This window comes from Hyla sarda, chromosome 2, assembly GCF_029499605.1.
Source record: "Hyla sarda isolate aHylSar1 chromosome 2, aHylSar1.hap1, whole genome shotgun sequence".
NCBI lineage: Eukaryota > Metazoa > Chordata > Amphibia > Anura > Hylidae > Hyla > Hyla sarda.
Window position 1 is genome coordinate 1486118 of NC_079190.1, and position 23944 is coordinate 1510061.

At 46.5% G+C, this 23944-nt stretch overlaps 1 protein-coding gene across 5 annotated transcripts in view; it reads left to right on the top strand.

Moving 5' to 3' along the window:
• Window positions 1-20683, top strand: part of LOC130358156 (zinc finger protein OZF-like) — a 31635-nt gene extending 10952 nt beyond the window's left edge. For 3 of the 5 annotated variants that reach the window (XM_056561008.1, XM_056561006.1, XM_056561005.1), the window contains exons 2-7: window positions 8403-8497; window positions 8604-8774; window positions 8852-8969; window positions 9122-9213; window positions 9339-9465; window positions 19430-20683. In XM_056561008.1, the coding sequence (XP_056416983.1) occupies window positions 8420-8497; window positions 8604-8774; window positions 8852-8969; window positions 9122-9213; window positions 9339-9465; window positions 19430-20508 (1665 nt within the window). In that variant the 5' untranslated portion in view covers window positions 8403-8419 and the 3' untranslated portion in view covers window positions 20509-20683. Of the gene's footprint in view, window positions 1-8180; window positions 8287-8402; window positions 8498-8603; window positions 8775-8851; window positions 8970-9121; window positions 9214-9338; window positions 9466-19429 lie in introns of those variants that run through there. The other 2 variants (XM_056561004.1, XM_056561009.1) reach the window with 2 other exon arrangements.
• Window positions 20684-23944: the final 3261 nt, after the last annotated feature.

Consider the following 23944-nt stretch of genomic DNA (forward strand, 5'->3'; position numbering starts at 1 on the left):
TCGCCCTATAATAGCCATAACTACCTACTATAATGACACCTTTTAATTTTTCAATAAAATATTCTCTAAACCACAAAAAAAAATAATATATAAATATATATTTATTTAGGTGACGTAAAATTGAAATAGTAAAAGATAGTTTTGCAGATTTGGTGGTTTTTCTTTTCTGCGCCATTTACCTTGTGGTTCAGATAACATGTTGTTTTGATACTTTAAGCCGCCTGATTACAGCAATACCAGATCTGTATAATTTACGCCATGTTTTACTCATTAAAAAAAAGTTCAGAACTTTTTCAAAAAATTTTTCCCGCATACCAGGCTCTATAAGGGCTAATTTTTTGCGCCATAATCTGTTTTTTGTATCGGTACCATTTTGGTATTGATATGACTTTTTTTTAGTCGCTTATTACTATTTTTTTTGTGTGGGGGGGGGGAGATATTATAAAAATTGCAATTGTGTTTTATTTTTTATTTTTTTATTTTTATTTTTTTTACATTTACCGTGCAGGATACATAGTTATATTTTAATAGGTCGTACAATTACGCACGAATTGATACCAGATAAGTTAATTTTTATTATGTTTGCATGTTTTTATATAGGAAAAGGGGGTGATTTGAACTTTTAACATGGAATTAGGGGTTAATGTGTATTTTTTAACCCCTTAACTACCACGGACGTAAATGTACGTCCAGGTTTGGCGGGACTTCGCGCACCAAGACGTACATTTACGTCCTGTGCATGACCATGAACATCGGAACAGTGCTCGCGTCATACACGGCAGGTTCTGGCTGCTAGCAGCAGCCGGGGACCCGCCAGTAATGGCCAACATCCGCGATGGCACGGATGTCCGCCATTAACGCCTCAGATGCCGTGATCAATACAGATCCAATGATCCAATCATCCATCATGGCGGACGGATGATCCCCTTCCCCAATAAAAATAAAAATTGTCCGTTTTTCACATTTTACCCCCAAAAAGCGTAATTTAAAAAAAAAATATATTTGGTATCGCCACGTGCGTAAATGTCCAAACTATCAAAATATAATGTTCATGATCCCGTACAGGGAATGGCGTAAACGTAAAAAATTATAGTCCAAAAATGCTGCTTTCTCGGTCGCTCTTCAATGGGGGACACCTAACTGATGGGTATATGCTCTTGCCACTAGGAGGCGCTAACACTAGGAAAAAGAAAAGTCGGCAGGATATACCCGCCCACCTGCAGTGAGGTAACCAGTTTTAGTTAGGAGGTAGACACACAGGTCTGGAGCTCTCCAGACCTGGTCTTTTTTTGTTTTGTTTTCTAGTTAGGGCTGTTTAGTTAGATTCTTTACTCCTTTTTATTTCCCTTTTTCAGGTGGGGGTTCAGGAGCATGGCGCTACCTGTTTCCCCATATGCGGCTAAGGGGCACGGGACTTAAAATACAAATGCACCGTTAACCCCTTCCAGCCATCGGCCAGCGCCTCGGGTTGCACCGTGGGTCCAGGTCCACCTATTTTTCCTGCTAGTCTTGGGCTGTAGCAGCATGACGTGATGCAGGTGACTAAAATGCTGGCTGAAGACATCTTAGGTGTTCAGGAAGACAGGTGAGTATGTGAAGATAGGGGAGTATGTAAAGCTGGTCGGGAAGTATGTCTCTCCCACCCCCCCCCCCCCCCCCCTGCAGAGGACTTAAGGGGTTAATATCTTCCTTGTGTCTTATGCACTGACTTTTGTGGGGGCAGTTAAGGGGTCATGGGTCCGATGATTATGGGGTCTGGGCTCTCTCACTTATGTATGTTATGTCCGGGCAGCCGCCGGCTTTTGCGGTAGCTCCCTTAGTCCTGCACTACAGCCAGGTTTCGGCTTCTCCGGCGCTGTGCTGGCAGGCGGCGGGAGCCATAATGGCGGTGGTGGCTCCGCCCCCCTCCTTCCCGAGTTCAGACGCGGGAATTGGGGCCGCGGGAGTCCTCCTCACACCGGCGCTGCCTTCAGAGCGCCGGAGGGGGGAGAGGTTCTGTGCCTCTCTTTACAGAGCTTAGCTCTGCCCCTCTCCTCCCCACAGCGAGCTCGCGCTGCAGGGGTTTTAGTTTTGCCAGGGATGTCAGAGGGGTATGTCCTCTGACTCCCTGGTTCAGGTCCGTAGTCTCTCAGCTGGTGGGGATTGCGGCCGGTGCAGCGCCCCGGCCGGCTCCCCCTTCAGCCGAGTTTAGCTCCGCCCCTTCTTGCTGGTCGGCGGCACTGCCCTCATAGCGCAGATGGGAGAATCTGGGAATTTCCTTCGGAGCTTAGCTCCGCCCCCTCCTCCCAACAGCGACCGCTCCGGTCTGGTGCGCTGCAGGGATCTTTAGTTTTACCAGGGATATCAGAGGCTGTATCAAGCCCACATCCTTTCTCTTCTCTCGCAGCCTCTCTGATGCCGGCGGCCATGTCGCTGTCGGCACATATCTATTATTTGTTTGTCCCTAGATGGTGTCCTGATGTACGCTATACATGAGCTTTCCTAACTCTGTGCAAACTCTTGGCGTTCCTGACGGACACTTAGTTTACCTTTGAGGCTCCTCACCCTTCATACCTGCCGGCCACCCTCACTGGGGTGTTTTTAGTTTTTCATACTTCGCCTCAGGCTATGCATCTAGTGCTCCGGAGCCTCTCATCCAGTGCTAGGTTCCGGGGCAATATCCCTGTGTGGACAGGGTCTAAATCTCTTATCTCCGTGCCAAATAGTGGCATGCCGCCACCTTATCGGCTGGCGCTCCGGTACCTCTCTGCTGGTGCGAGGTGTCCGAAGGCAGAACCTTTCTCTCCTAGAGACCCATACCAGACAGTGGTCTGCATGTTTTCCTCTGCCACCTGGCATTCACCTGTCCCACATCAATCGATCGAGGTATTAGCTTTTAGAGCTCCAGTACCTCACTGCTGTGCGGGGCGTCCGATGACTTGTCTCGTTTCTGATCCGGATCTATACCAGTAAGCCAGACAGTGCTTTGCATGGTTTCCTCTGCCTTTGTTACATGACTCACATCTGTGGTGTTCGTGGCTGCAGTTCCGATACCCCACTGCTGAGTGCAGTATATGGGGAACTGACCAGATGTGCCGTCAGGACCCATACCAGTAAGCCAGACAGTGGTCTGCATAGTTTCGACTCAAGATGGTTGTGTCTGTGGCCGCAGTTCCGATACCCCACTGCTGGGTGCGGTATATGGAGAACTGACCCGATGTGTCTTCAGTAGTAGTCGACAGTAGTCTGCATGGTTTCCTTCATTGCCTGTCACGCAATTCACGGCTGATGTATCTGTGACTGGAGTTCCGGTTCCTCACTGCTGAGTGTGTTACCGTTGTTATGAATACTTGTCTTCTGTGGATCCGTGCCAGTAAGCCAGTCAGTGGTCTGCATGGTTTTTACCGCCTGTCATACATCAAACAGCTGCAATGTCCACGTCTAGAATTCCAGTTCCTCACTACTGGGCAAAGTACCGATGGGATACATAGCTGTCTTCTGTTCGTCCATGCCAGTAAGCCAGACAGTGGTCTACATGGTTGCCTACTCCGCCTGTTATACATCTTATGTCTGATGTATCTGCACCTGGGGTTCCGGGTCCTCACTACTGAGCGAGGTGCCGATGGTATGCATAGTTGTCTTCTGTGGATCCATACCAGTAAACCAGACAGTGTCTGCTTGGTGGACTACACTGTCTGTCATACTTCCAGTGGCTGCTGTACGTGCGGCTTGAGTTCTGGTGAGCCAGACATTGGTAGACATGGTTATCTACACCGTCTGTCCTACATCAAACAGCTGGTGTATCTGCTTCGGCGGCCGGGGTTCCGTTGCCTCACTACTGAGCGTGGTGCCCATGAAGTGACTCGTTTCCATGGTCCTATACCTGTAAGCCAGGTAGCGGTCTGCAGGGTTTCCTGCACCTCCTGTTTCACGTCACATGGCTGGTGTCCCTGCGACTGGACTTCCTGTACCTCCCTACTGTACGGGGTTTCTGATGGCATCACTCGCTGCTCCCTAGGGTCCCATGCCGGTAGGCCAGACAGTTGTTCTGCATATCTTCTTCTGCCGGCTGTCACACGGCAGATGTTTTTGCGGCTGGAGTTCCAGTACCCCACGGTTGGGCGTGGTATACTGGCCCTGACCCAGGGTGTCTCACGGACGCTCTACTGGATGTCACTGATGCTTTCCCCTGTACCTCTGCTTCCATCTTTCTCTTCTGGGAGCAGGGTTTGGCCTCCCTGCCCTTCCACCTTTTGGGTTCTCTATCAGGCAGTCACCCCGTGGACGGTAGTTCACCACTGCCAGGCTAGTTTACATGTGAGTCTCTCCGATTTGCCTCATGCATCTTGTTCAATGCACTACATTGTAGTTTACGGGGTTCCCTGCTTGGCCAGGTCCCTCTCTGCTTGCCTGCTCCTCTGTCCACAGGCTGGTATCTCTCTCCACTGTGTGTTTCCGTGTGCGGGACCCTTCGTGGCAACGGCCTCCTTGCCACATGGTCAGACTGTATCTGTTTGGTGCTCTAATCCACATAGCCACCTTCCCCGTTCATCTGCTACTGCAGCTGTAGTCCGGTGTCTCTCTTCCAGGTACAGTTCCGCAGGGTGTGTGCATATGGGTCCGGGTGTCCCTTTCTTCCTTTTGTGACTACAGTAGCATCGCTCTGTTTCCCTTTCTTGGGTTACACTGTTGGTCTGCTGGGGCATTTCTCCCTTTCTGCTGCTCCCTTGGAGGTCTGCGTTTTCACAATGTCTGCAGTCTTGGTGTGCCACTGTTTTCTTGGGGTCCCCAGGTCTGTGTTCCTACATATGCTGGGACCGCTTTGTGGGAGTAGAGCCCTCCTTCCTTTGGCTCTGTTGGTGCGCCCAAATTTTTTCCGGGAATTCAGTCCAGCGGTTCCAAGGCGATTGAGCACCCCTGTTCTGCCATGGGGCCTGCTGCAGCGCCTATCTGCTCAGCCCCTCCCTGTTCTTCCGGGGGTTTCTCTCTGGGGTCCCTGTCCTGAGTGACTCTGGTGCCTTCTGGTCACTGTTTTTACTGGCTCTCAACACGTCTTGTATTTGTTGCCCAGCCTCAGTGTGCGGGGTTCCGATCCCTCTTGGGATGCAAGGTGGCTCCTCCATGCGGCGAGGGCTGCTGATGGAGCCTGGGGGCTTTGTCCACCCAGTCTTTGCCTTTCCCAGCTCCTCCTGCGCCTAGCGCGCTTGCCAATCCCCCTTTTCACAAGGGGTGCAGGGATTAGCGTACTTGTCGTAGGTCTGTATTTCAGTTGTCACCTTGACCGCCCTTTTTTTTCCCCTTCTTTGGGGGAACTATTTTGTTTTTTGTTGTAGTACATTCCACAGTGGTTTTCCTGCCTAGGCTTGTGTGCTTCGGTCCACTGTCACAGCCTAGTGCTCTCCCTGGAAGATTTTGTCCTTCTTACACTTTGGTCGGTGTTGATCATACTACATTGACACCACAGTCTTCTGGAGTACTCCTTCCTATAACCAGCCCCTGGGAGTCCAAGCTGGGTTCTCCTTGGTTCTCCCTCCATTCCCGTTCTGACGTAATGTTCTTATGGCTGCTCTGGTCTACCCGGTCAATTGTCATCTATCGCTGTTGGTTCCCTTGTTCGGGACTCTGTCCTACGATGCTGTGGTGTGCCTTCTTTCAGGCGGCTTTCTGATTCCTTGAGCCTTGGTGATGGGTCAGGTCTTGGTAATTTGTAGCAGCCCGGGCCACGACCCCTCCGCGATCCGTTTGTCAGGGTAGTCTTTCGGTTCTACGCTCTTTCTTCCTTCTGGCGTTTTTTTTCGTCAGGAGAGTTTTTTTTTTCGTGGACATATGACCCGGGTGTCTTAGGTCTCTACAGAGGACTGACTTTTCCTTTTGGGTACTGGTCCATCTCCCTGAACGGGAGATCTTTAGGGGCTCTTTTTCTGGGCCTGGTGTGTCTCCGACCTGGGGGCTCGTCCGCTGGCCCTACGGACATGTGAGTTCAGTCTGAGACGGTCTCCTTTCGCTGGTGATTGTTCTTTTCCCACCCTAGGGGACTGCTTTAGTACGTCCCATCAGTTTGGTGTCCCCCAATGAAGAGCGACCGAGAAAAGGAGATTTTTTTTTTTTTTTTTTTTGTACTCACGGAAAATCTTTCTCGTAGCCTTTATTGGGGGACACCGCACCCACCCATTTCTTTTTTTTTTTTTTTTTTTTCTGGGGTTCTCCGGGATTCCTTTCTTGGGTCCTTTGTAGGTAATTCCTCGTTGGCTTCTCCTCCTACTGCTTTGTGACAAAACTGGTTACTTCACTGCAGGTGGGCGGGTATATCCTGCGAGGGAGGCGCCGACTTTTCTTTTTCCTAGTGTCAGCGCCTCTTAGTGGCAAGAGCATATACCCATCAGTTAGGTGTCCCCCAATGAAAGCTACGAGAGAGATTTTACGGTGAGTACAAAAAAAAATCTCCTTTTTTTTTTTTTTTTGTCACATTTTATTCCCTAAAACATGATCTAAAAGTTTTATATATGCAAATGTGGTATCGATAAAAAGTACAGATGATGGCCCAAAACATATCGCCCCATATACGGAAAAATGAAAAAGTTATGGGTGGTCAAAATAGGGCGATTTTAGATTACTGATTTTGTACAAAAAGTTTTAGTTTTTTTTTTTAAGCGGTACAAAAATCTTAAAGTATCGCCTTACATTTTATGGTAAAATGAGAGGTTTCATTTAGGGATCGACCGATTATCGGTATGGCCGATAATCACGATTTTGGGCATTATCGGCAATTACCTTGCCGATAATGCCGCGCACCGCGACCGCCCCCCTCCCCCGACCCACCGCACCGCGACGCACCCCACACCATAGTGCTGGGCGGTATACCGGTATGGATTTTTGCCTATACCGGTCGGGCCCCTCCCCCACCCGAGTCAATAAAAAAAATTAAACTTACCCGTAATGGGGTGGTCCGGGCCATCCATCCTTCCTGTAGTGTCCGGCGGCATTCCGGGTGGAGGGTGAACCGGTCCGGGCTGTTCTTCTCCGGGGGTCATCTTCTCCACTCCGGGCAGGCTCCGGCCTAGTACGCTGCATAGACGCTGCTACGCCGTGATGTCAGGTGCGTCGCTGCGCACGGGCGTCACTGCGCAGCGTAGTAGGCCAGAGCCTGCCCGGAGTGGAGAAGATGACCCCCGGAGAAGGACAGCCCGGACCGGTTCCCCCTCCACCCGGAATGCCGCCGGACACTACAGGAAGGATGGATGGCCCGGACCACCCTGACAGGTAGGGGGAGAGAAGCGGGTGGTGGCGGCGGCGGCCTATGGCCCCGCAAAAGCCACTGCAGTGCATTGATTTAAAGCGCCCGCTTTAAATCAATGATCTGCAGCGGTGTCTCGGGGGGATAAATAGCCGATAACTTATACCGGAATATCGGCCCTAACCTCCACCGATTATCGGTATTGGCCCTAAAAAAACGATATCGGTCGATCCCTAGTTTCATTACAATGTACAATTGGTCACGCAAAAAACAAGCCCTTATATGGGTCTGTAGATGGAAATATAAAAGGGGTTATGGATTTTAGAAGGCGAGGAGGAAAAAAACGAAAACTCAAAAATAAAATTGATCTGGTCCTTAAGGTTAAAATGGGCTTGGTCCTTAAGGGGTTAAACTTGTATTAACATTTTTTTTTTATATATACACACTTTATTAGACTCTTAGGAGGAATCATTAGATTCCTCATACAGATGAATAAGAGTTCTATTGAACTCATTGATCTGTGTGCTCTGTGATACATTGATAGAGCCTGGTCCAGCCAGGCTCTATAAATGACAGGGGTGTGTCAAGAGGGAGGGGCAGGCTGATGACTGGAGAGGTGAGCACTGCTGGGTGTGTCAAGAGGGAGGGGCAGGCTGATGACTGGAGAGGTGAGCACTGCTGGGGGTGTCAGGAGGGAGGGGCAGGCTGATGACTGGAGAGGTGAGCACTGCTGGGGGTGTCAGGAGGGAGGGGCAGGCTGATGACTGGAGAGGTTAGCACTGCTGAGATGTCAGGAGGGAGGAGCATGCTGATTACTGGAGAGGTGAGCACTGCTGGAGGTGTCAGGAGGGAGGGGCAGGCTGATGACTGGAGCGGTTACACTGCTGGGAAATGATACAATAAGGGAGGGCTCTGCTGATGACTGTATCATTGTGTGTGTCAGGTTCCTATAAGGTGTCAGGACGTCACTGTCTATTTCTCCATGGAGGAGTGGGAGTATGTAGAAGGACACAAGGATCTGTACCAGGACATAGTCATGATGGGGGATCACCGGCCCCCAACATCACCACTGGGTAGAGGAGACCTTCCTAATTGTAGAGGAGACCAGGGGTGAGGGTCCCCTAGACCCCCCATCATGTGATCATCACATATACACAATGTATTCAGTCACTCTGTATATTTCCTATAGATTTAGGCCCAACAAGGATGGAGAAGGCCAGAAAGCACATGGCTGCCAGGATATTACACCTCTCCCTAGAGATAATCCACCTGATAACCGGAGAGGTGAGAGGTCACATGACGTCTTATCCCTAGAAATAATCCCGGAAATGACTGGAAAGGTGGCGGATTCTTAGAATGTCTGTAGTGATCAGTGTCTCACCATACACAGGATTACACAGTAGTGAAGAAGTGGTCTGGTGAGTGTGTGACCCCCCGTGTGTCAGGAGGATCGGGCACCACCCAGAGCCCCACCCCCGAGGATCCTCCACCTCATTCACTGATACATGAGCAGAAGATCCTAGAACTGACCACCAGGATAACTGAGCTGCTGACTGGAGAGGTGACACTGCTGGGAATGCTGGGACATTATACAATAAGGGAGGGCTCTGCTGATGACTGTATCATTGTGTGTGTCAGGTTCCTATAAGGTGTCAGGACGTCACTGTCTATTTCTCCATGGAGGAGTGGGAGTATATAAAAGGACACAAGGATCTGTACCAGGACATGATAGAGGATCGCCGGCCCCTCACACCGGGTAAGAGGAGACTTATTTTATCTTTTTACTGTGGGCACAAGGGGCACTGGAGTCATGGTGGGGGCCTGATCAATACCCTAGAATGAATTGTGGAGAGAGAAATATTTGATATATATGAGATCTTGTATTCAGTCCCTGTGTGTTCCCTACAGATGAAGTCATGGATAGAAATCCACACGAGAAGTGTCCCCGTCCTCTGTATTCCCAGGATGGTCCAGAAGAAAATGTCCCAGAGAAGCATCAGGTAGATGAGGCTGATCCTATATCTCTATAGGGGGGTCCTGCAGTCATAGATGTGTGGGTAGATTGTGGGGTCTCGTATTGATCTGTTAGATGTTTCCTCCTGAATTGTTCTATATTTCCCATCAGGAAGAAGGTATGATTGTTATTAAAGTGGAGGAGGAATCTGAAGAAGAAGTAGGAGAGGAAATGATGAGAGGCTATGACTCGTGTATGAGGGAAGTGAAGAAGGAAATTCGAGAAGATGTCACCCCAGGTACGTAATAATAATGGACTTACAGAGGGAATTTAGAGGTTTCGTAGGGTAAGGCTCCATCTTTAAAACCAATTTTTTCAGTACACTTTATACCCCAGTAGTGATCGGTGCTGGTACTGTTTCTAGCCCATAGAAATTTCAAATTCATTTAAATAAACATAATGTTTTTTGCATAAACACTCCACCTACTGGACAACAAAGCTACGGGCCCGTGTATGATGGATGCCCCTTTAGGGGTGTTGGCCTTAGCAGCAATTCCTGTTCTTCGATGTAGCACTGACCCCCTGAGCAATAAGGTGTCCAGTATCTCAAGACGGTTCTGGCCACAACATCAGATCCTCGCCCCAATGAGTTCCACAGTGAAGACTTTCTGTCCCTAGCCCAAGTCCTTAAATACCCTAGTGGGTAGTTTTTAGACCCTCTCCCAAATCCAGCTGTAGACAGTGATTAGAGGCACGGCATGGGGCATCTACAGCATCCATACAGTCAGTTGCTAGTGTGGCGCGTCCCCGTTGTCAGGTCTTATGAGGTGCTCATCAGGAGGAGTTGTCATCTCTTGGATGGTTCCATGTGAATACAAGTCCTTCATGTGCCACTGCGTCCAGTCTGTGACCACCTATTTAAAAAAAAAACATATTTTTTTCCACTTCATATGTTATCATCTCTTAATTCCTTATTGTCCTCGGTAGCATTCAAAGTTTTAGGATTCAAAATGGAAAATAAGAACCTACTTAAAAGCAGCAAATAACTAACAGGTTAATGGTAGTCCCTCCCCTATACTATAAAACAGAAGTCCCTAACCCAGTCCCAAGGCCCACCAACATTCTAGGGTTTTTTAGTTACTCCATTGGAATAGAACAAGGAAAAATTCAAATCCTGGACTGTTGGTGGGCCTTGAGGACGGGGCTGGGGACATCAGCTCAAAAACATAACTAATAGGGCCAGATGCAGAGTTACCGGCCCAACTAGTGTAGAGAGGAGAGGAGGTGGTGATGTATAGAGCATCGCTACTTACTTCTGAGCTGAAGCAGGGACTCTTCTCTTAAATAGGAGTCCCTGCTTCTCGACTGTCAATTCCCTTATATTTATCTACTGCTTTCTAGTAGGTGCTATTTTTTTTTCACGTGTTTCCAAATGAGAACCTATAAGTGCTATTTTCTTACATCGCATTTTTGCACCATCACAAAAGATCATCAAACAACTGGATACCAGAAAACGGAAATTATCCGAAATACGGCAACAAAAATAAAAATAAGTTGTATTAGTTTGAAATACACCAGGTAACCTCCCATAGACTTGCATTGAGGGGTTGGGGCATGATGTCATGAGGGGGCGGAGCTATGATGTCACGTGCTCCCGGTTCCAGCGTTCGGAACAGTTTGTTCCAAACTCTGAGCAGCGGAGTACTCCTTTAAATTAGCCTATAATGTGTACCCTTTTGTCTGGCGAGAACACATGTTCAATGACGCCATGTTTTGAAAAATTTGGTCACCTCTCCTAAAAGGGCGTCATGAGTGACTGCTAGTGTAGGGGGACTCTGCAGTAGTCATTGTCATAGAATACATTTGACTGCAACTAGGAGAATTAAACGAATGACCCTAGATTCCATTGTGGACGCATCAGTCTGGTCAGAAGATGTCGGTATATAATGGAAGATATAGTGTAACTCTGGAATCATCTTATGCCAAATGCCCTCCAATTCTCATTAGTAAGAGTTTCTGACATGGTTAGTCCTATCAGTTAGGCTTTGTATAGATCATCCGTATGAATGACCAAGGACCAATGGTCAGAGATGTGCTGAGAGCTGGTTTGGGAAATACGCTCTATCAGTATTTTGTACAATAATGCGAGGGGGTACACCGCAGCCGTGTCTATGGAGCCCACAAATTTTGTAAAGCCTGATTCACTTGGTAGTCTGTCGAAAGTCTGTTCTCTAGAAGTTTTATAGCGGCGAATAAGGTAGAAAGTGAGAGTCAGGGATATCGTATCTACTTCCCAGAAGAAGAATGTCTTGTCAAGTGAGAGGTCATTCACATACCCAATGCCTTCGATTAAAATAGTTTATTTTCTCTACCCTGTGGAAAATGAGGAATTCCAAAAGGAGAAATACTAAACGGAAGCCCAAAAAGTGCTTGATGGTCCCGCTGTTCTCGTTTTGTCAAGGACTGGCAACAAAGTCCTGAGATTCCCAACCTTCCTTTCATAAAGCCGACCTGATGTTTCAATATTATTCTCGGAGGGATGAGATCCAGTCTAGAAGCCAAGATTTTGGGAAGTATTTTAATATCCTGGTTTATCAAGGATATCGGTCTATAAGATGTGGGAGGGGGGTACCCTCTTTATGCAGAACTTTTCTGTTGGCTGAAAGACTGGTGGGGAGAATCTGACCACCTTGTCAAACTCTTGCAAATACAGCGTTTAGTAATGGAGCTACTTCACCCGCTAATAATTTATAAAATTCACTCATAAAGCCATCTGGCCTGGGGCTTTATTGGAGTGTAGGTGTTTGATCGAGGCTATGACAGTGGCTTCTGTGATTGGGGCATTTAGAGAAAGAAGATTGTCAGCCGTAACATTGGGTAATTGGGTTCAAGAAGTCCCTTCCAGCGTCCGAGTATAGAAATGTTCATAATACTCCCTAAAGATGTCATTATTTTTTTGCGGATGGGAATGGATCCTTACCGTTGTGTCTTTCATAAATTTAATATTGGGGAATCCCCTACATTCCTTTGCCATTTTGGCCAGAAGCCTTCCAGACTTATTCCCGTACTGGCAAAAAAACTGCATCCCTTTTTCCCCTAAAGAGCATGTCTATCCTCTCCTGAAGTATGAAGGAGTTGGTGTAGGCCTCCCTCAGTGTGTCTGTGGCCTTTTGAAAAGCATGTTTGGATGCCTTTTTCTTTGCTGAGATGCACCCCCTACAGACCACCTTAGCACTATCCCATAACAAAAGAGATTGGGTTGCGTTGTCTGCTAAGAAGTCAAAAAAACACTCTTTCAGTTGGGCCCTAAAATCTCCATCAGAGATAAGTGCATGAGGAAAGCACCATAGTATGTGTCACGCACTGAATGCGGGCGGTCTGGAACAGGATGTGGATCCTCTACCTGTGTGGCTGATGACTCGTATCAGGTAGAGGGGTCTAAGGTGCCGCTGGTCTTCACCAGAGCCCGCCGCAAGGCAGGATGGGCATTCTGCGGCAGGCGACACCCAGGTCTCTACCCCCGACAAGGCTCGACCACACAGGTAACTGGGCAAGGCGAGATACAGAAGGATGAGGCTGTAGCGTAGTCAACGCAGCAGAAGGTCAAGGCAGATGGCAAAGGTTCGTGGTAAAGAAACGTAGCGGGAAGGTCTGGGTACACGGGTATGGCAAACAGGCAATAGGGTATTCTTTCTATCAGGCAATAGGCACTGAAGATCCGGTAAGGAAGTGTGGGAGGTGCAGGGATTTATAATGTAGTGTTCAGGTGCACTTACTTATGCGCGCACTGGCCCTTTTAAATTTCAGAACTCCACCGCGCGCACCCTAGGAGACGGGGACGCGCAGTGGAGCGAAGTTACTGAAGCAACAGAGCGGGATAAGTGACGGGCTGGGACTCGCATGCGGCCAGAGGAAGCGGCCGGAGCCGCACGCCTTTACAGTATGTCTGTCCCCTTTGGGTGTGTGTCCGCTATCCCCAATGTCACTGGTGCATGATCAGAAATTAAGATGTCTAGAATAGAGACATCTTAAGTCTTGTTTAAGATTGAAGGGGAAACCATGAAATGGTCAATTATCTACCAAGCTGTCTGGGGGTGGAAATAGAAAGTGAACTCGCTATCCTCCGGATGGTGGTGCGTCAGTGAGGTGGTTGCCAGCAAAGAACCCAGTGAGAGCTTTATCTCCCGCACTCTCTTCTACAAAGACTGGTGTTGATCGCCTCCTTTCCTCAGATGTGTGGAAAACCGCATTGCAGTCCTCTCCTATAACAATATTAGGTTCCCTATCCTGGAGCACCCAGGATGACACCTTGATGTTAAAGGGGGTCCTGTTGTTGTTAGGGGCATTAAGGTAATACAGACTAATATGTACAGCCAGTGTATCTAAGAGCAGATGTACTAACCTGCTTCAGAATAAGAGGAAGAAGATATCCGAGTACAAGGAAAAATATTCCTGACTAGGATCAAATCTCCGGCTTTTTTACCGCCCGCCGATGAACCAGAAGTCTACCTCTTCATGGTGCATCTCGTGCAGTAGTGCGATGTTCCCATGTTTGTTGAGATGACATAATCTACGTTTGGCAGGGGACAGTATTACATGTAATTAATTTCATAGTTTGGGAAATAAGAAACGGGCATGTGGACAGTCTGGCAGGTAACTCGACATGTCCATACATCAGTATGGCTCCCGGATGGATAGAGATGGCATTGGAAGATAAGGTGCAAACCGCAACAACGAGGAACACAGAATATAACGGCAAGAACCACAGTGCAATTAGCGTTATAGACTTCTCTTTTTCCGCCTGTGGACTTGTGAGGTGCTCTGAGCCTTAATCTCACAATAGTCAGACAAATCCTATCATCTCCCCAGTTCATAGGCCAGACAAGTGCATCATGAGATATCCCAGGACAAGAGGGCCAAAATGAAACCCTTGCCGCGCAGTGGATAATACAGTATGTAAACATTAAACTAAAGACGAACAGCTACTTATAATAGAGCTGGAAAGGGAAGAGGGAGGGGAAAAGACAAGATGGCCTATCAGCTCAGTAAAACTACCACGCGTTCACTTATCATAGATAACAAACAGAGATAAATCCGTACAGAGGGCGGGAGGGAAGGGGGAGTACATGTTCATCAGAGAGATGAGTCGCAGAGTAGACCAGAAGAACACATCAATATCCGAAAGTACTGACCAGCATACAGTCCGGTCTAGACCAGCAGACTGGGGGGGTATTAAGTCCTGCACCAGAACACTGACATGCAGCGAACAAACAATGGAGAACTCGGGTATCATGTCCCTTTAATCTTCAGAGCTGCCAGAGGAGTGAGCTTTTTCCGTTCTACAGCGTTTGAGTTCTGCAGCCAGAAGTTTCCATTGGGGCTTCCATGTTAAGAGAGGAGGAGGCTTACCACAGAAAGTGGCAGAGGTTTCAACTGCATGGGGAATGTGCAGTATTTCAGTATTACTAAGTAAACCTCATTTGCTTTTGGAATATTAACCAGCATAATGGGGCAAATGCCTTGTGTGGTTTCGTTACTTTTATGAAGTTATTGAACAATAGAATGTGATGCCCCCGGTACAGCATTGGGGTGAGTAATTTCTTAAATGCTTAGGAGTCGTTCATTTCAGCGTAGTTGAAGCATTTCAGGGTTTTATTTCCTTGTCTTTTTGTGGCTTTCTGAGGGGAGTCCCACACGATGGGCACTCTCCACTGCATACGGCCTAGAGATTGTAAAAGAGAAGAAACTCAGAACTGCATAATGGTGCCAGCTGAGAGTAATTATAATTAACCGACTCCGGGATGCCCACTATGCGGAGGTTGTTCCTCCATGACCTGTTTTCGAGATCTTCTACTACTTTCTCCTTAAAGACTTGGCTGGTGCCCGCCTTGGTCGCTGAGAGCTCGTAAGCCAGCAAGCTAGCGTGGTGTTCCAGCTCTTTGATTCTGGTTTCATGCGTGGTTAGCTGGTAATTGATTTGGCTTACAGAAGTGGCGATGGTGGCCTTAAGTGAGGCTTTTTGGGTTCCGGTTGTCCCGGAGTATGTAGAAGGACACAGGGATCTGTACCAGGACATAGTCATGATGGGGGATCACCGGCCCCCAAAATCACAAGGTTAGAGAAGACTTATTGTCCATTACTGTGGGTACAGGGAGCACTGGGGTCGTGGTGAGGTCTGTATACTCCATGTACAGGATATATACACCTGGGCTCTATACATTACAAGGTAAGAGAAGACTTATTATAACTAATCTTAGATACAAAGAATGTAATTATGTAACATATCTCCTGAAATGTGTAATTGCTTGGATGTTTTTAAGCTGATATATTAAATACAGAAAAGCACAAAACAAAAAAAAGTTTGATTAGAAATGGATAGAAAGAGACTAATGCCAGAATACATTTAATGGACCCAATGTTCCTTGTGAAAGATCAGACTGGCCTGTGATGTGACCCAAGGAGAAGATCAGACTGCCCTGTGATGTGACCCAAGGAGAAGATCAGACTGATCTGTGTTGTGAATATTAACCTTTGACGAATGAGAAACATGCCTCCCCGGGCCCCACCTTGTCTGTGCTCACATTGAGGTCATCGGCCTATAATTTGTAGCTTTTATACCTACAAAAGTCCAGTTTAATTCCCAGTTCCTTGTTCACAATGGCAAAGACGAGAGAGTACAAGCAAAGCACCACATGTGCAGTTACACTTCTTTATACAGGGGTGTAAGAGCAATAATAGTTCTGATCACCTTTAGGTCTTGTGCTATATGAATTAGAAAATATAATAGTCAGGTAGCTGGCTGTATCCAACCTGTGGTCTAGGGGCTGTCTGACCATATCTGGTCGGTCCCGGCGGCCATCAACGGCCGGGACCCGCGGCTAATACAGGACATCACCGATCACAGTGATGCCCTGTATTAACCCTTCAGACGTGGCGATCAAAGCTGACCGCCGTGCCTGTAGCAAAAGTGAAACAATCCCGGTTGCTCAGTCGGGCTGTTCGGGACCGCCGCGGTGAAATCGCTGGTGCGACCCCTATAACTTTTTTCTATTTTTCAATGAGCGCTTGTTTTTTGCACCGTGATCTGATGTTTTTATCGGTACCATTTTTGTTTTGATCGGACACCCCACTGGACCACCAGGGAGTGTTCAAAGCTTCCTTTAGATGCCGCTGTCAGCTTTGACAGCAGCGATGTAAAGGGTTAATAGCCAGCCGCGGCGATCACCGCATGTCTGCTATTAATGGCGGCCGGTATGGCGTTGGCTCCAGTCGGGAGCCCGCGTCATACCCCGTTAACGGCACATGGACGTGTATACACGTCCATGGTCGTTAACAGGTTAAGGGGTTCGGGGGTTAATGTGCATGATGATGTTACGTCACATGACTTCCCCGCAAGATTTGAAGTTCCTGTCCTCCTCCGATTTCAGTGCTCTGTTGAAACAGCCTGGCGCAGCAGCCAGCGCAGCCGGAGAACCGTTTATTTTCACGATGGCCCAACAAAAAGTATTGTATGTCAATACTGCTCTGAGAGGCCATCATATGTTGAAAATAACGTATGTCGAGGCCATCGTATCTCGAGGGGTTACTGTATATTACATCTATACCTAATTGTGCAAATAGACCAAGCTGACTGAAACCTAAAAGAAGGGCAGTAAGATCGGGGTAATAGATGTAGTGGAAGAAGACAAAAATGATTAAGATGAGGGGAATAAAATGATATATGTGCTACTTAGAGATAATTAAGTATAATATTTCTTATATTTTATTCTATGTAAATAACATATGCTATAGTATGCAAACTGTGGGGCTTTTGCAGCTGCTTCAATAAAAAAAAATCTTCAAAATGGGGCCCTGATGTTTCAGCACACATGGTCGCTGGGAGAACTGGAGCTACGCGAATGCTGCACTTGTGTACAATGGGGAAAAAAGTGTTTAGACAGACACCAATTGTGCAAATTCTTCCACTTAAAAAGATGAGGCTGTAATTTTCATCATAGGTATACCTCAACTATGAGGGGCAGAATGGGGGGGAAAGAATACAGGATATCACATTGTAGGATTTCTAATTAATTAATTGATAAATTCCTTGGTAAAATAAGTATTTGGTCACCTACAAACAAGCTTTCTGGCTCTCACATACCTGTATCCTTTAAGATTCCTCCACTCGTTACCTGTATTAATGGCTCCTGTTTGAACTTATCAGTATAAAAGACACCTGTCCACAACCTCAGTCACATTCCAAACTCCTCTATGGCAAAGACCAAAGAGGTGTCGAAGGACACCAGAAACAAAATTGTAGACCTGCACCAGGCTGGGAAGACTGAATCTGCAATAGGCAAGCAGCTTGGTGTGAAGAAATCAGCTGTGGGAGCAATTATTAGAACAGTGGAAGACCTACAAGACCAATGATAATCTCCCTCCATCTGGGGCTCCGTGCACGATCTCGCCCCATGATATCAAAATGATCACAAGAATGGTGAGCAAAAATCCCAGAACCACACGGGGGACCTAGTGAATGACCTGCAGAGAGCTGGGACCAAAGTAACAAATGCTACCATCAGTAACACACTAAGCCGCCAGGGACACAAATCATGCAGTGCCAGACATGTTCCCCTGCTTAAGCCAGTACATGTCTGGGTCTGTCTGAAGTTTTCTAGAGAGCATTTGGATGATCCAGAAGAGGATTGGGAGAATGTCATATGGACAGATGAAACCAAAGTAGAACTTTTTGGTAAAAACTCAACTTGTCGTGTTTGGAGGAGAAAGAATGCTGAGTTGCATCCAAAGAACACCATACCTACTGGGAAGCATGGGGGTGGAAACATCATGCTTTTGGACTGAGCCATGTAAAGGAAAGAATGAATGGGGCCATGTATCGTGAGATTTTGAGTGAAATCCTCCTTCCATCAGCAAGGGCAGTGAAGATGAAACATGGCTGGGTCTTTCAGCATGACTATGATCCCAAACACACTGCCCGGGCAACTAAGGAGTGGCTTTGTAAGAAGCATTTCAAGGTCCTGGAGGCCAGTCTCCGATCTCGACCCCATTAAAAAAAAACTTTGGGGGGAGTTAAAAGTTCGTGTTGCCCAGCGACAGCCCCAAAACATCACTGCATGGAGGAATGGGCCAAAATACCAGCAACAGTGTGAAAACCTTGTGAGGACTTACAGAAAACGTTTGACCTCTGTCATTGCCAACAAAGGGGAGATAACAAAGTATTGAGATGAACTTTTGTTATTGACCAAATACTTATTTTCCAGCATACTTTGCAAATAAATTCTTTAAAAATCAGACAATGTGATTTTATGGATTTTTTTCCCATTATGTCTCTCATAGTTGAGGTTATAATGATAATTACAGCCTCTCATCATAAGTGGGAGAACTTGCACAATTGGTGGTTGACTGAATACTTTTTCTCCCACTGTATCTCTGGCACTACCATATGGAATGCATGGAGTGCTTGTTGACACATCGTTCTATGCACAGGTAGGGCCGAGGCCCCATTTTGGAGATTTGGAGGGGAGAGTGTCTGCGGTTAGGGTTGTCCTGTGGATAGTGTATATGTTTTGAAGTACTGGAGTACATGTATGGGTCAGGCTAAAAATGGCAGATACAAGCAGGATGATGGGGGTTATAACTAGAGAAGACAAAGCTACTACATGAGTTCATTAGCTCTGTATATACAAAAGTGATAGGAGCTGATGTAGGTGGGGCCAGTGCTGAGGAGCTGATGTAGGTGGGGCCAGTGCTGAGGAGCTGATGTAGGTGGGGCCAGTGCTGAGGAGCTGATGTAGGTGGGGCCAGTGCTGAGGAGCTGATGTAGGCGGGACAAGTGTTGAGGAGCTGATGTAGACGGGGTTAGTGATAAGGACCTGATGTAGGAGGGGCCATTGCTGAGGAGCTTATGTAGGCAGGACAAGTGTTGAGGAGCTGATGTAGGCGGGGCCAGTGTTGAGGAGCTGATGTAGGCGGGGCCAATGCTGAGGAGCTGATGTAGGTGGGGCCAGTGCTGAGGAGCTGATGTAGGTGGGGTCAGTGCAAAGTTTTATAAACCTGAAATCGCACACGTTTTTTGAGGCAATTTTTGTGCCAAATCCACGAGTCTATTTAAAAGGAAAGATTTTTTTTCACCTTCCTGCTCAATCCACTTTTGACTAAAGCTATAAAAAATGTAAACTTTGTGCAGTGTATTCAGAATGTTTTAAATTTGTCTACTGAAGTTCATAAAAAATACTTAGAATATTTTTTTTTAATCCAAACAGAAAACCCCACAAAGGATGAAGATGAAAACTTCATGTCTTCACTAAATATTAAAGTAGAAGATGACGATATCATGCAGTTCACCCTAGGAGAGGACCTCCTTCCCCTTACTGTATATCCAGGATCTCACTCCGGGGAGAAGACATATTCATGTTCACTATGTGGGAAATGCTTTACAGATACATCAGAACTTTTAGCGCACGAGAGAAAGCACGTAGCAGAGAATCGATATTCATGTCCACTATGTGAAAAAGGTTTTCCTCAGAAGTTAGATCTTGTTAAACATCAGGAAACTCATGTAGCAGAAAGGCCATATTTGTGCCTTGAATGTGGGCAATATTTTACATCAAAACGACGTCTTGTTACACATGAGAAAAGTCACACAGGAGAAGACCTGTATGCATGTTCCGAATGTGAGAGATCTTTTACAAGAAAATCAAATCTTATTAAGCATGTAAGAATTCACAGAAACGAGAAGCCATATTCATGTTCAGAATGTGGGAAATGTTTTATAGAAAAATCACAGCTTGTTACACATGAGATAAGTCACATTGGAGAGAACCATTCTTGTTCAGAATGTGGAAAATGTTTCCTAGAAAAATCCCATCTTGCTAAACACCAGAGAAGAAGTCACTCAGGAGAGAAGCCGTATTCATGCTCAGTATGTGGGAAATGTTTTGTAGATAAATCATATTTTGTTATACATATGAGAATTCATACAGGAGAGAAGCCGTATTCATGTTCAGAATGTGAGAAATGTTTTTCAAGTAAATTGAATCTTCTTAAACATAAGAGAATTCACACAGGGGAGAAGCCACATTCATGTTCCGAATGTGGGAAATGTTTTACAAATAAATCCGATCTTGTTACACACACGAGAATTCACACAGGAGAGAAGCCATATTCATGTTCAGAATGTGGAAAGTGTTTTAAAGATAAAAATTATATTGTTAGACATTTGAGAAGTCACTCAGGAGAGAAGCCTTATTCATGTTCAGAATGTGGGAAATGTTTTATAGAAAAATCCTATCTCCTTAAACATTTGAGAAGTCACTCAGGAGAGAAGTCCTATTCATGTTAAAAATGTGGAAAAGGTTCTTGTTACACATGAGAGAATTCACATAGGTGAGAATCCGTATTCATGTTCATAATGTAGGAAATGTTTTACAAATAGATCATGTCTTCTTAAACATCAGAGAATCCACACAGGAGATTTACAAATAAATTAAATGCCAAAACGCATAAAAAAAAAAAAATTTCCATAAAAAAGAAATTATATTGTTTTGGATTTTTGTGTTATATAAAAAATAAATAAATACCTATATCGAGACATTGCATAGAAACTCGGGCATCGAACAAAATGTATGTTGTTGTTTTTTTTAAATTTATCACCATTCTCTGACCCTAATTATTAAAAAATATTTCTGGCCAGATGACCCCCCTTTAAGTGTTGATCTGTTTTGAGTGTCCTGAGTAGAGATGAGCGAACTTACAGTAATTTCGATTCGTCACGAACTTCTCGGCTCAGCAGTTGGACTTTTCCTGCATAAATTAGTTCAGCTTTCCGGTGGGCTGGAAAAGGTGGATACAGTCCTAGGAAAGAGTCTCCTAGGACTGTATCCACCTTTTCCAGCCCACCGGAGCACCTGCAAGCTGAACTAATTTATGCAGGATAAGGCATCAACTGCCGAGCCGAGAAGTTCGTGACGAATCGAATTTACTGTAAGTTCGCTCATCTCTAGTCCTGAGCTTACTTAAAGGAGTTCTGTAGTGAAAATGGATAGGATAGGGGATAGGTTATAGCTGGGACCCCCCCCCCCCACGCTCTCCTGAACGGGGCCCCGACAGTCAGCTGGAAGGGGGCGTGCTGACCCCCGCATGGAGCGGCGGCTGACATTCCCCCTCCATGTATCACATAGGGATACATGGAGAGGCCGTGGCTTCCTGCGGGGGTCGGAACAGCCGTTTTTGGCAGACGGCCGGGGCCCCATTCAGGAGATCGTGGGGGGTCCCAGTGGTCAATCCCCCCCCCACCATCTATAGCTTATCTCCTATTCTTTGGATAGGGGGTAAGTTATTTTTCACTTCACTACTCCTTTAAGGAACCACTCCGAGAATCCTGGTTGTTCAGACGGTGTAGACAGTATTGTTTTTCTCAGGATCGGCTCCTGTTCTGCCCTTTGTCTTTTTGTCTGGGTGTTTTTGTATGTTTGTGTTGGCCAATATTTGTCTTCTTCGGATGTAAAGGAAATGTCTGTGAGAACGCCTCCTCCTCCTGTCATTCCCCATAATCCCAAGGAATAATTTTCATCTCAATCAGCGACTTCCTGCTCCATTCTCCATTATTCCTTCTGGTACTACTACTACTCCCACTCTGTTGCATCCTTCTGGTGAGTAGTTGCCTATGGTTTTCAATAACTTGTGCCAGTTTCTATTTTCTTGTTTATCCCACTCTACCATCAAGGCCTGGGGGTAACTGAGTGCTGCCATTTTTCGGACCTTGAGAAGGAGGCGTCAGTGGGTCAGGATATATATCTTCTGGTATTATTATATTATCTCCTGTCACATGTGGGAGAAGACAAGGACGGGCTGAGCTCTCTCCAAACAATAATAGAGTTCCCAGTCCTCAAATACCTCAACCAAAAAGGTTGTACAGTGCTCCCTCAAGTTACAATATTAATTGGTTCCAGGACGGCCATTGTATGTTGAGACCTGGTAATTGGTTCTGAAGCCACCAAAATGTCATCCAAAAATAGGAAAAAGTGAGAATTAAAGAAAAATAAGTAGATAACTAATAGAGATAAAGAAAGTTCTTAAATATAAAAGTAATAAAGATCTGCTGGGAGCTGTAAATCATTGTCTATGTCAGTGTTTCCCAAGCAGGGAGCCTCCAGCTGTTGCAAAACTACACCTCCCAGCATGCCCGGACAGCCAAAGGCTGTCCGGGCATGATGGGAGTTGTAGTTTTGCAACAGCTGGGGGCACCCTGCTTGGGAAACACTGGTCTACGGAGAGGACAGAAGCTGTACAGTACAGGCAATGGGTTAAAAAAGTAACATGGAGTCGCCCCCACCTGGTGTCCAAAGGAGCAGGTAACCCTGGTACAGGTAAAGTGTAGTTCACGATAATCCAGCTCGCTCCACCAATACACCCCCGGCACGGATCCGCACCCAGCCCGGTGCACACAGATTCAAACAAAGAGAAGTGATCCAGCGTGGTGATCACTGACGAAGGGCGCATGTGCTTGAAACGCGTCTGATCTGTTGGTTGCTTGTACTGCTTTTACAGTGAGTTCGAATAAAGTCTGGATTTCTACTTACCCACGCTGGATCACTTCTCTTTGTTTGAACAGGTAAAGTGTACCTGTAAGAACATGTAATACCTCCCTGTACTGTAGGGGGGCGCTACCAGTTATCAGTCAGTGCATACGCTTCAGTAATACAGGGGTTTTACCAGTGAATGGCCATTCTGATTGGTCAGTTCTTCCGGCCATTGACACATTTCACAGATCTGGACTGTCCATAGCATTGTATGTTGAGTCTGGTTTCAACTTACAATGGTCCAGAAAAGACCATTGTATGTTGAAACTATTTGTATGTTGAGGCCATTGTAAGTTGAGGGATCACTGTGCAATGGATGTTTGGAAAGATGCATACATTTTATTATAAATAACTATTACACATAAAATTTCTCACCGGGCCCATGGGATATAACATAAAATAACATAAAAATATACTTGATAATAAATGGACAATCTATAATAAGGGAAACCTGTAAGATACCAGAAAAATGTCCAGTGTGTATGGAAGGACCCTTCTGAATATATATATATCTGCGATAGTGATTGGCCGCAATTCACATTCAATAACCGTTCGTATGCAATGATGCGGTATCTGAATAACTGATGGTACTATGTACCGCTCCTTGTATGATCGCCGTCCACTGGTACTATGTACCGCTCACCGCTCCTTGTATGATCGCCGTCCACCAGTACTATGTACCGCTCACCGCTCCTTGTATGATCGCCGTCCACCGGTACTATGTACCGCTCACCGCTCCTTGTATGATCGCCGTCCACTGGTACTATGTACCGCTCACCGCTCCTTGTATGATCGCCGTCCACCGGTACTATGTACTGCTCACCGCTCCTTGTATGATCGCCGTCCACTGGTACTATGTACCGCTCACCGCTCCTTGTATGATCGCCGTCCACTGGTACTGTGTACTGCTCACCGCTCCTTGTATGATCGCTGTCCACTGGTACTGTGTACTGCTCACCGCTCCTTGTATGATCGCCGTCCACCGGTACTATGTACTGCTCATCGCTCCTAGTATGATCGCCGTCCACTGGTACTATGTACTGCTCACCGCTCCTTGTATGATCGCCGTCCACCGGTACTATGTACTGCTCATCGCTCCTTGTGTGATCGCCGTCCACCAGTACTATGTACTGCTCACCGCTCCTTGTATGATCGCCGTCCACCGGTACTATGTACCGCTCACCGCTCCTTGTGTGA